Below are 15,472 nucleotides of genomic sequence, written 5' to 3'. Positions count from 1 at the left end.
AGAAACAGAGAACTCAAACTTCTCATGTGAGAGGAGAACTCCAAATTCAGAGGAATAACGTTGCTCATTCCAGGTAACCCTTTGATAAAGGGGAGCACTGCTCAATACTACCACGAGGACAGCCCATGGAGCGAGGAATCAAACTCCTCAGAGAGCAATGCTTCCAGAGTGTGTCGACAGAGACACACTAGTTGAGAGGAGCCCAAGGTACCGGGGGTCTAACCAACTCAGAGAAAGAGAACGAGGTCAATAACGCGTAACCCCTACCATACAGGATTTCAGAAAAGTGGCAAAGCATAACATGCATACTTACCACTTATGTGGTTTTTAGGAAGTAGGCAAAGCATAATGTGCACATTTACCAGCTATGTGGATTTTAGAAAGTGCGCAAAGCATATCATGCACACTTACCACTCATGTGGATTTGTAGAAAAGTGCGCAAAGCTTACGTGTGCACTTACCAAAGTATTTGGATTTAGATTTTTCCAAGCATCTGATTACAGATACCCGGAAGTATTGGGCCAAACAGGAGAGGCAAGCTCAAATACAACCCTCAAAGGCAAGGGGAGCACTGCCTGAGACAGCATTTACACAGGAAGGTTCCCGTAATGCCACCTATACCTCCCGCTCAATGCCTCAGCAAGAGGGGATATCCTGGTGATCGGGAAATGCCATGAAAGCGTAACCCCAGCCCGGACGTCCCGCAGAAGCCTGTTTTATGGCCACATGATCCAGGAAAGTATGAAGCCGAAACCCAGCTTTTCTTACCATCTGGACATACATCGACGAGTGAAATACATACTGCAAGTCGAGCACCTGGTTCTGAACCCGACAGAGGGGCCTCATCGAGGACTTATCCTAGAAAAAACGGGGGGGAGGGGGGGGGGCAGAAACACACAGGTCCCGGCAACACTGCAAAAAACTAGCAGAAGGTAATACACAACCACCAATCTCATTAGATACACATATATATTCATATATACATATTATAGACATGGATCGAACTCACCCACCATGGTTCCCGCATCAGAGCTCTGTCCGGAGAAGCCTCTAGACCGGACCATCAGTAAGGTGGTCACTATGATTTAGCCATAGAACCAACCAAAACATCATAGGTCCAGTGGGAGACTGTTATGCAGGAAGCTTTTACCTAACCTCGGTCAGGTGGAGAGATGTGGTTACAGGGGAATTATGAAGGGGAAGAAAAAGGGGTAGATGTTACACCCCCTGAGGAAAAAGAGTGGATACCTAAGTATTACTCTGATCCGGACGAGAGCGCTGACGTTTGAAGGGGCACGGATGGCAAGGAGGGAGTTTTGAGAGACGATGTCTCACCCCTAGAGAGATAGCTGGCTAGCGTCTCTTCTACAGGGGGCATTCTCTCATAGGCGTTTTCGCGCATCGCCTCGATGTTCGCATAACTCCTCAAACGAGGCTTAAATAAGCTGTAAGCTCCAGGGCTGCAGTGGCTCATACAGTGCTAGTGGTGGTGGTAGAGCGCAGCCCCCCTCTGAGGGCCGAGCACCTCTTCATGTGTAGCTCAGCTTGTGCTTGGCTGCAGCTAAATGAAGTCTTTAGACAGGCAGAGCAGTGGGCAGTGAGAACAGGGGTGGTGGGGAGATCTCAGGGGCTGATACGGTAAATAACAACACAGAGGCTAAGGTTCAGTTGTCCATTAGCACTCACGGACCCAGGCACAACAAGCCTCTATGAGAACGCTGCACTGCTGTAGATTCAACCTGAGCATTTCTGCAGTCATTTCTTGTTCAGTTTGAGATTGTTTAACTATTGCTACTGAAGAACTGAAGTGAATCCTTTACCTTTAATTCCCATAGATCAACATCCTCCTCTTGGTCCATTGCCCCCCCTGGTGGGCCGGAGGGGTCCAGGTAAACAGAGCTCCATGGCGGTGTACAGACAGAACCTACACGACCCTGCAGACACAACAGAAACACAAACAGGAATCACTAGAGGTTGTCTCCCTCTGGAGCTCAGAGGTAACAGCATGCTTCATAAAGGCCTACCACTTGTTAAGTCTGACATCTAGTGTCACGGTTTCCAGGTCCAAGCATTCAATCAGATGCTAAAAGCAAACAACAAACCATGCTAATATACATGCACAGTGTGCTGTAATACTACAGAAAAATCATGATCCTAACCTTTGTCTCCATAATGAAATCCCAGACAGTGATTCAGCTTTTATGAATAATTAAAATACTGGTGTCTAGGATGCTGTGACCCTGGAGACTGTAGTTTAAACCAAAAGTTTTTAAAAACTTAGCTTAAATGTGTGATACTGTATGAACAAATAGTGCTCATCGAGAATTGTGTATTTGATTTAAAAATAAATAATACAATTATTTTATAGATTAAAAATATCTATATAATAGTAAAATGTAACAATACACATATATCTGTAGTATAAAAGATTCTAAAGCTGTGCATGTAAACTTTTTTTTGATTGAAATGCTGTTGATTTGTCCATATTGTGCATTTCAGCATATACTCAAACATACAAAAATGCGTGTGTAAACATGCCTATTAATACTACTGAGATCAGACTGCTGTTCATCATATTGATTATGAATGAATAATTTTAAATTTTGACAACACATTTTTGTGAAATGTTTTGCTTATGATATCTATGCCACTTAGGTCAATGTTTCTAATGCAATGACATGCATACGTTTTTAAATGTGATTTAAGTGTTTAATCTTGGAGCCCCTGTATGTAGAGCACTTTCTGCTTTTTCCTTTTTTAGGTTTGTTAAGTCTCACTGTTTGAATGTCTGTGTTTGTCAGAATGGCAGGGAGGCCAAGCGGTGGGCACCTTAATAATGGGTCCTGATGGGGAAATCATACGCTTGTCTCTCTGGGATCCCGCAGTTGACACTAAGGACCACCCAATAATGGGTGATGTCACACAAGGTCACGGTAATCAAGGCTTTACTTGGTTTTATATTGTGCTAAACCAAATACACACAGAGCACAGAAATGTCTATACCGGCTTTTACTTGCAGGGCTCTTAAGGAAAAGAAAAAAAACACATTAAAATGTTCACAAGACGTTATTCTCAACGACGTGTGTTATTGGAGTTATTATGTTGTAAATGTAACTTGTTGTCAGGGGAGTCTGTGTTAGTGTTCTACAAGGACAGAGTAGGTGATGGCTGAAAGTTCAGGTCAAATAAAGGGAAGCACAGCAGACAAAACAAAAATAAAGAGCATAGGAGGTCTGTAACAGACAGAGATGATTTTAACATGAAGAATGTACCTCTTTGTTTCTAGTTCTTAAGGTTGTGACTTCAGAGGGAGATTTGAAACAGCCTTGGACAATCCTTATAGAGGACCACGACACAGATGAAGGTTAGCGTTTCCTATCCGAAGAATAGGACATTTTAATCTGGAGTGTGCAGATGGTTAATATGGAACAATTTGCATATACATATTACATATAATAATAGTAGTAATAATAATACAGTTGTGTCTTATATTTGTGTATTATCCACAACCTTTCAAAAGTCTGGGGTCGGTAAGTTTTTAAAATTTTTTGAAAGAAGTCTCTTATGACCACAAAGGGTGCATTTATTTGATTAAAAATAGAGTTAAAACTGTAATATAGTGAAATATTATTAAGATTTAAAATAGCTGTTTTCCATTTAAATATATTTTCAAATGTATTTTTTTTCCTGTGATGGTAAAGCAGAATTTTCAGCAGCCATTACTCCAGTTTTCAGTGTCACATGATCCTTCAGAAATCGTTTCATAATGCTGATTTGGTGCTTAAAAAATTATATCTATCTATCTATCTATCTATCTATCTATCTATCTATCTATCTATCTATCTATCTATCTATCTATCTATCTGTGTATAGGATTTAAAATGAAAAATGGTTAATTATTAATAATGCTCATATTAAAACTGGGACAATATAATATGACATAATATAATAACATACATATAAAATATAATCATACTCTTACATAAAAGAGTAGCCAAATAATAGAATTGAACAATGAATGAGTTTCCATCTCATGGGCTCAATATCTGATGTAGCTGTAGATATTGCAGCCTTCATATGGGTTCACTTAAGAACCTTTCATCAAATTTGCATTTTTTACATAACCAACCTTTTTTAGAAATTCACCCCATCCTCAAACTCATCTCATATGTGCTCTAACGAGTAAAAGACAAGTAAAAATAGTACAGTACAATGGAACACAAACACACAAACATGCATATAAAGCACACAGCGCCCCCTCCCTCTTGCTCTCATGCAGGCTGCTCCACATCTGGTAGTGGTTTGCAGCAGTGAGGTATTCCGGACAGAGAAACCTGATCCCCCCCAAACTGAGGCCTAATCCCGGCCCAGGAGTCTGTGTGACTGACAGAGGCTGTGTTTTCTCAAGCCGACCTCTGGAGCTGCTCTGTTTCCTTTATCCTGTCACTGGTCAGAAACTCAACCCCCACCGACCAGACGTTCAGCTGGGGCTCTGACAGAAACAGAGAAAAAAGTGAGACAGAGACACGAATCAAGAAAAAGACAGAAGGAAAAAGCAAGCAGAAGAGCAGTCCTGTTGCTTTTCGGCAGGATTTGTGACATGCAGGATGAATAATTGCAGTGGATGGGTGTGTAAGATCAGAGGCCGTGGAAGGTGAGCGGGGTGTGAAGAGACAGAGCAGAGGTCTCACTCACAGCACACAGCAAGAATGTGGAACAAAATACAGCCCTTCTCTCCTGAGGATGGGGTCGCCGCTGCGTTCACACAGCCTTACAGGCGAATGTGTGATGCTCTTTCCATCCCCCTCGGTTACACTCGCTCCCTCTTACTGTCTATCTCCTCTACACACCCGTTTCTTTGCCTCATTGACATCAAAGCAGAGCTGGAACCCATTAAAGCAGACAGACTTGCTGAAAAATAAACCATCACTGGCTGGTGCAGGGGTGTAAAATAACTGGCCGCTCTGTGTCCAGACTACAGGCCGGTTGCACAGGCTGTGATCCAGCGAGAGGCACAAAGAAAAACACTGCAAATCCTACAGCAGGACACTAAACATGCTTGCTCACTCATGGTTTAATGCAGAAGACAGAAATCTGGCATCCAAAAGTGTGCGCGCGAATATCTGTGTCAGTAAAATACATTGTACAAATGGCAAACTGAGAAGCTGCGGTTGCTATTCTACAACCTAAATCAAACCGCACTGTAACTTCAGAACTATTTTCTCAGACAAAAAGATATACCAGATTTGACTGAGAAATGACTAGACACATAAACATACTATTATAAATAAATTTAGCATGGCAAGCTAAACTGCGGTCATGTGCTGTTGAGGTTTTTGTTGATCATGCTTGGGACAGGCCTACGTTTCTTGTGCCCCCTGGTGGAATGCAGCACTTTTTCATGAGGTTCGTCCACCTGATTAGAGGCGACAAGCATACTAAACTTCAGCCTTACGACAGCCCAGTGCATTCATGTCATGTCAGAATGATTGTATTTACAAGCTGAGTGCCACCATGAAGTTGTAATTACCAGTGGGAGATTTACCAGCCCTGACTTTGCAAATTGTGTGTCAAAATAAAGATTTATGGCAGAAGCAAATTGTACTGATCATAATAAGCTGATTGTAAATGTTGATGGTACAATTCAGTTAGTCATTTTGTGTACACTTAATGAAGACTTTGATTTAGCCGTTTTATTTGTGACCAAACTAACACAAGACAAAATACAGATACAAAGGTGAGTTAAGAACCTAATGGGCACTGTTTACTCGCTATTTTGTTGCACTAGTTCTAAAATATGTAGTGTCTCTGTCAATAAGTCAAATTATCCAACAATTTTTCATCTAATTCTAAAGAAGTCTCTTATGCTCACCATAGCTGCGTTTATTTGATCAAACTGTAATATTGAGAGATGTATTACTTTTATTTAAAATGAACTACTTTCTATTTTAATTTTGAATATATGAATTTTCAGCAGCCATTAATCCAGTTTAGTGTCACATGATCCTTCAGAAATCATTCTAATATGCTAATTTGCTACTCAAGAATATGATCAAAGCTGAAAAACATTTGTGCTGCTTAAAAGTTAAGCTTAAAAGTTTTTTTTTTCAGAACTTTTGATGAGTGGAAAATTCAAATTCAAACAAAGTTTTTGAAAGAGAAATCTTTTGTAATATTGTAAATCTTTACTGTTACTTTTCATTAATTTAATGCACCCTTGCAGAATAGGAGTATTAATTCATTTTTCAAAAAAAAAAAGCTGAACCCAAACATTAGGAGATATTTGAATGCATTTATTAACTCCTTTATTAGTCATGCAGAAACATGTTATGTCTGTTTGCAGAGGAAGACACCACAAGTAATACTGAAGAAACTACTTCAAACACAGAACAGCTTGACTCTAGTCATGAGGTATGACCTCAACCTTTCCATCCACTATAGCTGCTGAGAGTGAGAGACACTTATAATCTAGCATGAAATATTTCACAGTGAGAGAGAAGGAATTAAATATGAACTTTAGTTCAGTGCACCCACCTCAACATATCAAGGTCAGATAAAATCCCCTTTAATCAAAGCCAGTTCTGTTCCCAAATTAATGATATTTCCATTATGCCGACAAAGCCAGCATGACTTTGCTCTCAATTAATATTCTTTTTATACTTCTGTGTGGAGCACAGCATGTGTTGATGAGTAGTTGTTATTAATCAAGCAACATGCAAGGTGCAATCTGTTGTTGCATTGATTCATTGATTGATCAAGGACACCGTTAAGTGCTTTTTTGGCACCAGAGAAGTTTTCCGTCCGTGTGATCCTTAACATTGTGCAGAGCAATGGCAAAAACACAAGAACTTTACACCGTAAACTAATCGGACATTTTCTTTAGGGTTTTGATCCTAACTTCAGCTTCTTTTGCCAGAAAGCCTTGATGATCTATGAGCTTGAAAATTTTGAGGAATTCTACAGGATAATTGGTTTTGTAAAAATCACAAAATATTTGTGTGGTGCTATTTTCTGTAGGAGTTTAAGGTCAATAAAACTGCAGAGAAAATGAACGCCACAAAGAGGCGGAATCCATTAGGTTCCCACAATAAAACAGTTCGGAAGAGGCAGGTGAGCTTTCTGAACATGATTACATCAGATTGATGATGACCTCTGGGAAATTTCAGGATAATTTTTGGTGAAAAATCACATGCTGCTTTCGGTAGGTGTTTAAGGTCAGCTCTCATGAAGAAACTAATGCAGAGGAGGAGGAGGAGGAAGAAGAAGACGAGGAGGTGGATGAGGAAGAGGAGGAGGAGGAAGAGGAAGAGGAGGAGGAAGAAGACGAGGAGGTGGATGAGGAAGAGGAGGATGAGGACAAGGGAAATGGCTCTGACAATAAACCTGTTAATAATGCACAGGTGAGTTTAATTTCATGTCATCATGTCCTTCCAAACCTGTATGACTTTCTCTCTTTTAAAATGTCCTCTGCGTTACACATTCCACTACAGTAAGTTCAGTATCCTGAATCAATAAGTCATGGCAATAACAAACACAGGATCTATCGATCATATTAGTGAATCTTTTCTGTAGGTGTTTAGGGTGAAAGCTCATGCACAACAGAATAATGCAGAGGACGATTTCGGCTCTGACTGTCAGATAATTCAGAAAGAAAGGGTGAGTCTTCCTCATTTAGCACACTATTATGAGATTTGTTATAACAAAGTAACAGTTCACTTATGGTTCCAGCGTAACTGATTTTGTGGAGAGACACTGTTTTTTTGTAGGTGATTAAGGTCAGATCACATGCAGAGCAGACTAAAGCCAAGAGGAAGGAAATTCGTTTAGGTGCTGACAATGAAATAATCCAGGACGAACAGGTGAGTCCTCCTCTTTTACCTGTATTACGCTGTTATAAGATTGGTCACCTTCAACCGCTGCAATGAGGAAGTCTTAATAATCTCTGAGGCCTAAACCATCTTCAGACCAGCTGAACAAAAAGCTATAGATTCAGATGGAAATAACAGACTTACAATATATCAGGTGCTGTTTTCTGTAGGTATATAAGGTCAGATCACGTGTAAAGCAGACTAATGCCAAGAAGGATGATTGTTTAGGTGCTGACAGTGAACTCATCCAGGAGGAAAAGGTGAGTCTTTCTCTTTGAACTGTTTGCAGTTTAGTACGCTATTATGAGATCAGTCACCTTCAACCTCTGCAGCCAGAAAGTCTTAATCTGTGAAGCCTAAACCATGTTCAGACCAGCTGACCTAAGAGCTACAGATTCAGGTGGAAATCACAATGAAATATGTGAGATGCTGTTTTCTCTAGGTGTTTAAGGTCAGATCGCGTGCAAAGCAGACTAATGCCAAGAGGAAGGATGATGGTTTAGGTGCTGACAGTGAAATAATCCATGAGACGCAGGTGAATTTTCCTCTTTTACACTGTATAGCACAATATTATAAAACTGATTATCTTCACATCGTAATAACCTATGAAACTCTTGCTACCATGCAACACTTGAAAGAAGTCTCTTATGCTCACCAAGGCTGCATTTGTTTGATCAAAAATTACGGTAAAAACAGTATTTTATATTATTATAATATAGTAATATTATTATAATTTAAAATAATTGTTTTCTATTTTGATGTGTTTTAAAATGTAAAAGTATTCTTTTTTTTCTTTAAGAAACGTACACTCTAAAAAATGCTGGGTTAAATATTACCCAGCGCTGGGTTAAAAAGGGACAAACCCAGCTTTTGGGTTGTTTTGACCCAACAGTTGGGTTCAAAACAACCCAATAGCTGGGTTTGTCCCTTTTAACCCAGCGCTGGGTTATATCTAACCCAGCATTTTTTAGAGTGTACTTACCCAAAACTTTTGAACAGTAGGGAATGAGTGATGCTGTTTTCTGTAGACATTTAAGGTGAGATCCCATGCAAAGCAGACTAAAGCCAAGAGGAAGGAGGATTGTTTCGGCTCTGACAGTGAAATAATTCAGAATGAACAGGTAATTCCTTCACTGGTATAACATGTAGCATACACTCTAAAAAATGCTGGGTTAAATACAACCCAGTTGTCCATTAAGAGTCTTATCCCATCTCTCTCAAGATCTATTTACCGGAGGAGAGATTAGAGGAAATGAGCAGCTCTACGACTCACCAGCTCAACAAAACCGGTAACCTGAGTTACAGCTCTGCACAGCAACATAAAGAGTAATGCTGCTGATCTGGTATCTAAGCTCTGCCCTAGATTTTTCCATTTAAGTCAAAGAAGATGTTGAATGTCTTTAATAACTGAACTTTCAGAGTAGAACAATTTCTGCATTTCTTTGCTCCAAATCCCTTGAAAGTATTACCTAAACTATAAATAATTGTGATTCTGCCAACAGGAGAGGAGGCCACTGGGGTGCAAAAAAAACGAAAAGTAAAGACAACAACTTTACAGCCGGAAACAAAGGTGACACGGAGGTCAAGGAAGTCCAAAGGTGCTGCGCCTGCTATCAGCCCTAAATCAACACATGTCACTCCCAGAGCACATTCACCGGATTCTTTGTCTCCTGAAGGACAGTCAGAAATCCAGACAGGATTACCAACGGAGGCAGAGTGAGTCTCAGTCACATGTAATTTTATGCTCTTGTTTTTGTGTTTATAAAATCTGTACTGATGCACAGGACTGGTAAGTATGATTGACACGCTTGTGTATTTGAATTCGTAAAGCCAAATGACAGTAAGTTCCCTGAATGTTCCCAGCATGCACATATAACCCCTCTATCCAAATAAATGATGCATAAGGGCTTGTGTTATGTTGAAAAAGTTTAAATTGAGACCTGGTCAGAGAGAAACGGTAACAAAATACTGCTTTAGTTAACTAACAGTTATAGTTTATAATTATATTTTATCAGAGAGGATTAGAGGGTTAAATATGACCCAGTGCTCTTTGTAATTTCTGGCCAGTAAATCCCCTGACGTCCTTTTAATTTCCCCAAACTCCTCCCTCTCAATTTTGGCCACTTCATCAGTTCTTACCTCTTCAATCATCAGCCTGCTTGTGTTCCCGTTGTGTTTTGGTGTACACAAAGCAGGCTGCGACTTCAGGTCAGAGGTCAGACATAGGTCAAACAGCCTGGCTCCAAGGTTTTTGGGACTCATTAATATCCCGTCTAATCACTGTTTGCATTCCTCTCTTGTCACTCCATCTGTCCCAATCTCCGGCACACTTTGATTGTAGCTCAGATTTCAGCCTGAACCCTTCTCAGGCCCTGTGAGTGGTGAGAAAGCTGAGTGGAGATTAGGGTATCACTTCACATTTGAGCTCATATCAGTAAATCTCTCTCACTCCCTACCTCACTCCGTCTGGGCTATATCTTTAACTTGTGAACTTCCGACACTCTCCTCCAAATGATTCCCATTAATATATACAGTGGGTACGGAAAGTATTCAGACCCCCTTAAATTTTTCACTCTTTGTTATATTGCAGCCATTTGCTAAAATCATTTAAGTTAATTTTTTTCCTCATTAATGTACACACAGCACCCCATATTGACAGAAAAACACAGAATTGTTGACATTTTTGCAGATTTATTAAAAAAGAAAAACTGAAATATCACATGGTCCTAAGTATTCAGACCCATTGCTCAGTATTTAGTAGAAGCACCCTTTTGATCTAATACAGCCATGAGTCTTTTTGGGAAAGATGCAAAGTTTTTCACACCTGGATTTGGGGATCCTCTGCCATTCCTCCTTGCAGATCCTCTCCAGTTCTGTCAGGTTGAATGGTAAACGTTGGTGGACAGCCATTTTTAGGTCTCTCCAGAGATGCTCAATTGGGTTTAAGGTCAGGGCTCTGGCTGGGCCATCCAAGAACAGTCACAGAGTTGTTGTGAAGCCACTCATTCGTTATTTTAGCTGTGTGCTTAGCGTCATTGTCTTGTTGGAAGGTAAACCTTAGGCCCAGTCTGAGGTCCTGAGCACTCAGGAGAAGGTTTTCGTCCAGGATATCCCTGTACTTGGCCACATTCATCTTTCCCTCGATTGCAACCAGTCATCCTGTCCCTGCAGCTGAAAAACACCCCCACAGCATGATGCTGCCACCACCATGCCTCACTGTTGGGACTGTATTGTACAGGTGATGAGCAGTGCCTGGTTTTCTCCACACATACAGCTTAGAATTAAGGCCAAAAAGTTCTATCTCATCAGACCAGAGAATCTTATTTCTCACCATCTCACAACCCCATGCGGGCTTTCATGTGTCTTGCACTGAGGAGAGGCTTCCGTCGGGCCACTCTGCCATAAAGCCCCGACTGGTGGAGGGCTGCAGTGATGGTTGACTTTCTACAACTTTCTCCCATCTCCCGACTGCATCTCTGGAGCTCAGCCACAGTGATCTTTGGGTTCTTCTTTACCTCTCTCACCAAGGCTCTTCCCCCCCGAGAGCTCAGTTTGGCCGGACGGCCAGCTCTAGGAAGGGTTCTGATCGTCCCAAACGTCTTCCATTTAAGGAATGGAGGCCACTGTGCTCTTGGGAACCTTAAGTGCAGCAGAAATTTGTTTGTAACCTTGGCCAGATCTGTGCCTTGCCACAATTCTGTCTCTGAGCTCTTCAGGCAGTTCCTTTGACCTCATAATTCTCATTTGCTCTGACATGCACTGTGAGATGTAAGGTCTTATATAGACAGGTGTGTGGCTTTCCAAATCAAGTCCAATCAGTATAATCAAACACAGATGGACTCAAATGAAGGTGTAGAACCATCACAAGGATGATCAGAAGAAATGGACAGCACATGAGTTAAATATATGAGTGTCACAGCAAAGGGTCTGAATACTTAGGACCATGTGATATTTCAGTTTTTCTTTTTTAATAAATCTGCAAAAATGTCAACAATTCTGTGTTTTTCTGTCAATATGGGGTGCTGTGTGTACATTAATGAGGAAAAAAAATTAACTTAAATGATTTTAGCAAATGGCTGCAATATAAGCAAGAACAACCCTCAAAAGTTTTACCTAAACTATAAATAGTTGTGATTCACAGGAGAGGAGACCACTTGGGTGCAAAGAAACCGAAAAGTAAAGACAACTTTACAACTTTACAGCCGAAAACAAAGGTGACACGGGGGTCAAGGAAGTCCAAAGGTGCTGCGCCTGCTATCAGCCCTAAATCAACACATTTCACTCCCAGAGCACATTCACCAGAGTCTTTGTCTCCTGAAGGACAGGCAGAAATACAGACAGGATTACCAATGGAGGCAGAGTGAGTCTCAGTCACATGTAATATCGAGCTCTTGTGTTTGTGTTTATAAAATCAGTACAGATGCACAGGACTGTTAAGTATGATTGACACGCTTGTGTATTTGAATTCCAAAAGCCAAATGACAAGAATTGTTCCCAGTGTGCATATGTAACCCCTCTATCCAAATAAATAATGAATAAGGGATTGCGTTATGTTGCAAATGTTTATATTATTGTGCTAAATTGTGACCCGGTCAGAGTGAAACTGGTAACAAAATACTGCTTTAGATAACTAGCAGTTATAGTTTATAATTATAGTTTATCAGAAAGGGTTGGAGGGGTTTTAATAATAAATATGTCCCAGTGCTCTTTGTAATTTCTGGCTGGTAAATCCATCCTTTTAATTTCCCCAAACTCCTCCCTCTCGCTTTTGGCCACTTCATCAGTTCTTACATCTTCAATCATCAGCCAGCTTGCGTTCCCGTTGTGTTTTGGTGTACACAAAGCAGGTTGCGACTTCAGGTCACAGGTCAGACAGAGGTCAAACAGCTTGGCTCCAAGGTTTTTGGGACTCATTAATATTCTGTCTAATCATTGTTTGCATTCCTCTCTCGTCACTCCATCCGTCCCAGTCTCCGGCGATCTTTGATTGTAGCTCAGATTTCAGCCCGAACCCTTCTCAGGCCCTGTGAGCGGTGAGAAAGCCGAGAGGAGATTAGGGTATCGCTTCACATCTGAGCTCTTATCAGTAAATCTCTCTCACTCCGTCTGGGCTATATCTTAACTTCTGAACTTCCGACACTCTCCTCTAAATGATTCCCAATAATTTATATGATATCCGTTGTTGTTAGTTTTGACAGAAAAGGTCATTCGGAAAACACAGGTGGAAGAGAAGACACAGAACACACGTTGGTGGAGAAAGTGAAGAAAAATAAAAAGTCTAATAAGCAAACAGGCAAATCAAAAGGGACGAGTGTTCAAATTCATGAAGACATTGAGACCCAGAATACCAGTGTTCCTGATGATCCCACTTCTACTTCAAAGAAAGTGAGTTACATACTAGTCCATGCTCATATTGATTTTATATGCCTTATATTAGTTATAATATGCTCTCAATCTGCAGAAGAAAAAGAAAACAGAAAAACAGAAAAAAGAAGAGACTAAAGAAGAAAAGGAAGAGCCTATAAAAGCCCAGAATCTGACAGTTAAAGTTAAAAAGAAAAAGGGTCAACCATTTGTTGTAGGTGAGTTTATGTTAAGATAAACTAGTGAGCTGTCTCCATCAGCAGCATGTATATTTAACATTTATATCATAAAACATTAATATGATGCAACACTTAAAATTGTCAAGGCAATTTTTTTTAAACAGTTTTTTTTCTACTGTTCAAAAATTTGGGGTGAGTTTGTTTCTTAGGATTCTTTTTTAAAGAATTTAATACTTTTATTCAGCAAGGATGCATTAAATTGATCAAAAGTGACAGTAAAGAAATGTTATAAAATAATTCAATTTCCATTTTTTACTTTCTATTCTACACTGAACAAAATTATAAATGCAACACTTTTGTTTTTGCCCCCAATTTTCATGAGCTGAACTCAAAGATCTAAGACTTTTTCTATGTACACAAAAGGCCTATTTCTCTCAAATATTTTTCACAAATCTGTCTAAATCTGTGTTAGTGAGCACTTCTCCTTTGCCGAGATAATCCATCCACCTCACAGGTGTGGCATATCAAGATGCTGATTAGACAGCATGATTATTGCACAGGTGTACCTTAGGCTGGCCACAATAAAAGACCACTCTAAAATGTGCCGTTTTACTGTATTGGGGGGGTCCGGGGGGGTCAGAAAACCAGTCAGTATCTGGTGTGACCACCATTTGCCTCACAAGAATCCTGAAAAAATGTTCACACAAAATTATTAATAAGAACAACTGTTTTCAACAATAATAATAATAATAATAAATGTTTCTTGAGCAGCAAATCAGGATATTAGAATGATTTCTGAAGGATCGTGTGACACTGAAAACTGGAGTAATTATGCTGAAAATGCAGCTTTGCATCACAGGAATAAATTACATTTTAAAATATATTCAAATAGAAAACAGTTAATTTAAATTTTAATAATATTTCACAGTATACTGTTTTTACTGTATTTTGATCAAATAAATGCCACCTTGGTGAGACGTGCTTTAAAAACATTTTAAAATCTTACCGACCCCATATTTTTGAACAATAGTGTTTATTTTTCTTTATTAGAGTATTACACTGCACTTTTTCCTTATGATACGCCCTTAGAAGAGAGCCGCCTAAAAAACAGAACAGAAAAAAAATCAAGAACATGTTAAAGAAAATCACATTTCAATGCCTCTGTTTTAGGAAAACCTCGGCCACAGGATGTTGAATGGATGGCAAATCCAGTGGATGAGCCTGAGAGACTGATGACCCATGAGAGAGAGATGACGACTCACGACTCAGAGGATGAACTAGAGAACACTGAGAACACACCAGAACACACCTATACTGACTCTGACTATGACATGGATGCTGATACAGACCGAGAGAGTACAGACACACATGAAGCACATGACGACTCTCCCAGATCAGTTTTCAGCACTCACAGATCACAGCAGTCACTCATTACAGCACATTCAGATGTCAGCATTCACAGACTCTCGCAGAGCTCCATCAGAACCCCCTCAATGAGGATGGGGTCCCACTGCAGCCCGTGCAGCCCAGCACCCCTGTCTCTCATCTACCTGCCTCCTCAGTCAGCACTACCTCCTGTCTCAGACCCTACTAAATCTGAGCCAGGAAATGATGTGAGTATTTCTCATTTAACAGCTAGCTGTTTGTATCAGTCAGACTGTCAGTGGATTAGCTAAAAAAAAAAAAAGTATTTGATTTAATATATATACAGTGGGGAAAAAAAAGTATTTAGTCAGCCACCAATTGTGCAAGTTCTCCCACTTAAAAAGATGAGAAAGGCCTGTAATTTTCATCATAGGTATACCTCAACTATGAGAGACAAAATGTATATATATATATATATATTTAAATCAAAGACTTTTCTTTTTAACAGTTTTATTTAAATCCCTATGGGAAAAATATATTCGGAACCAAGGCCGCTGAAAAAGTGAGCTGATATGCACAATTTTTGGTTCTGAATTCATTCCGATTGATGAATCTGAATGTAGTGTTTACATGAAAACAAAAAAAAGAGAGGTGGTTGACAGGTTGATAGAATGTCGTGGAAAAGTTCATTTATTT

At 39.9% G+C, this 15,472-nt stretch overlaps 1 protein-coding gene across 1 annotated transcript in view; it reads left to right on the top strand.

Annotated features, from left to right (window-relative positions):
- Positions 1-15,472, top strand: part of LOC107593014 (trichohyalin-like) — a 34,978-nt gene that overhangs the window by 15,184 nt on the left and 4,322 nt on the right. The window contains exons 12-27 of the mRNA XM_016282597.1: positions 1,836-1,997; positions 2,802-2,933; positions 3,287-3,364; positions 6,344-6,411; positions 7,018-7,110; positions 7,275-7,400; positions 7,573-7,656; positions 7,767-7,859; positions 8,039-8,128; positions 8,311-8,403; positions 8,897-8,989; positions 9,091-9,157; positions 9,371-9,584; positions 13,067-13,253; positions 13,330-13,450; positions 14,582-15,024. Coding sequence (XP_016138083.1) covers positions 1,836-1,997; positions 2,802-2,933; positions 3,287-3,364; positions 6,344-6,411; positions 7,018-7,110; positions 7,275-7,400; positions 7,573-7,656; positions 7,767-7,859; positions 8,039-8,128; positions 8,311-8,403; positions 8,897-8,989; positions 9,091-9,157; positions 9,371-9,584; positions 13,067-13,253; positions 13,330-13,450; positions 14,582-15,024 — 2,144 coding nt within the window. The remainder of the gene's footprint in view (positions 1-1,835; positions 1,998-2,801; positions 2,934-3,286; positions 3,365-6,343; positions 6,412-7,017; positions 7,111-7,274; positions 7,401-7,572; positions 7,657-7,766; positions 7,860-8,038; positions 8,129-8,310; positions 8,404-8,896; positions 8,990-9,090; positions 9,158-9,370; positions 9,585-13,066; positions 13,254-13,329; positions 13,451-14,581; positions 15,025-15,472) is intronic.

The sequence above is a fragment of the Sinocyclocheilus grahami genome, unplaced genomic scaffold, assembly GCF_001515645.1.
Source record: "Sinocyclocheilus grahami isolate Dianchi unplaced genomic scaffold, SAMN03320097.WGS_v1.1 scaffold162.1, whole genome shotgun sequence".
Taxonomy (NCBI): Eukaryota; Metazoa; Chordata; class Actinopteri; order Cypriniformes; family Cyprinidae; genus Sinocyclocheilus; species Sinocyclocheilus grahami.
The sequence above is the reverse complement of the archived record's forward strand: the minus strand, read 5'-3'. Positions and strand labels throughout refer to the sequence as shown.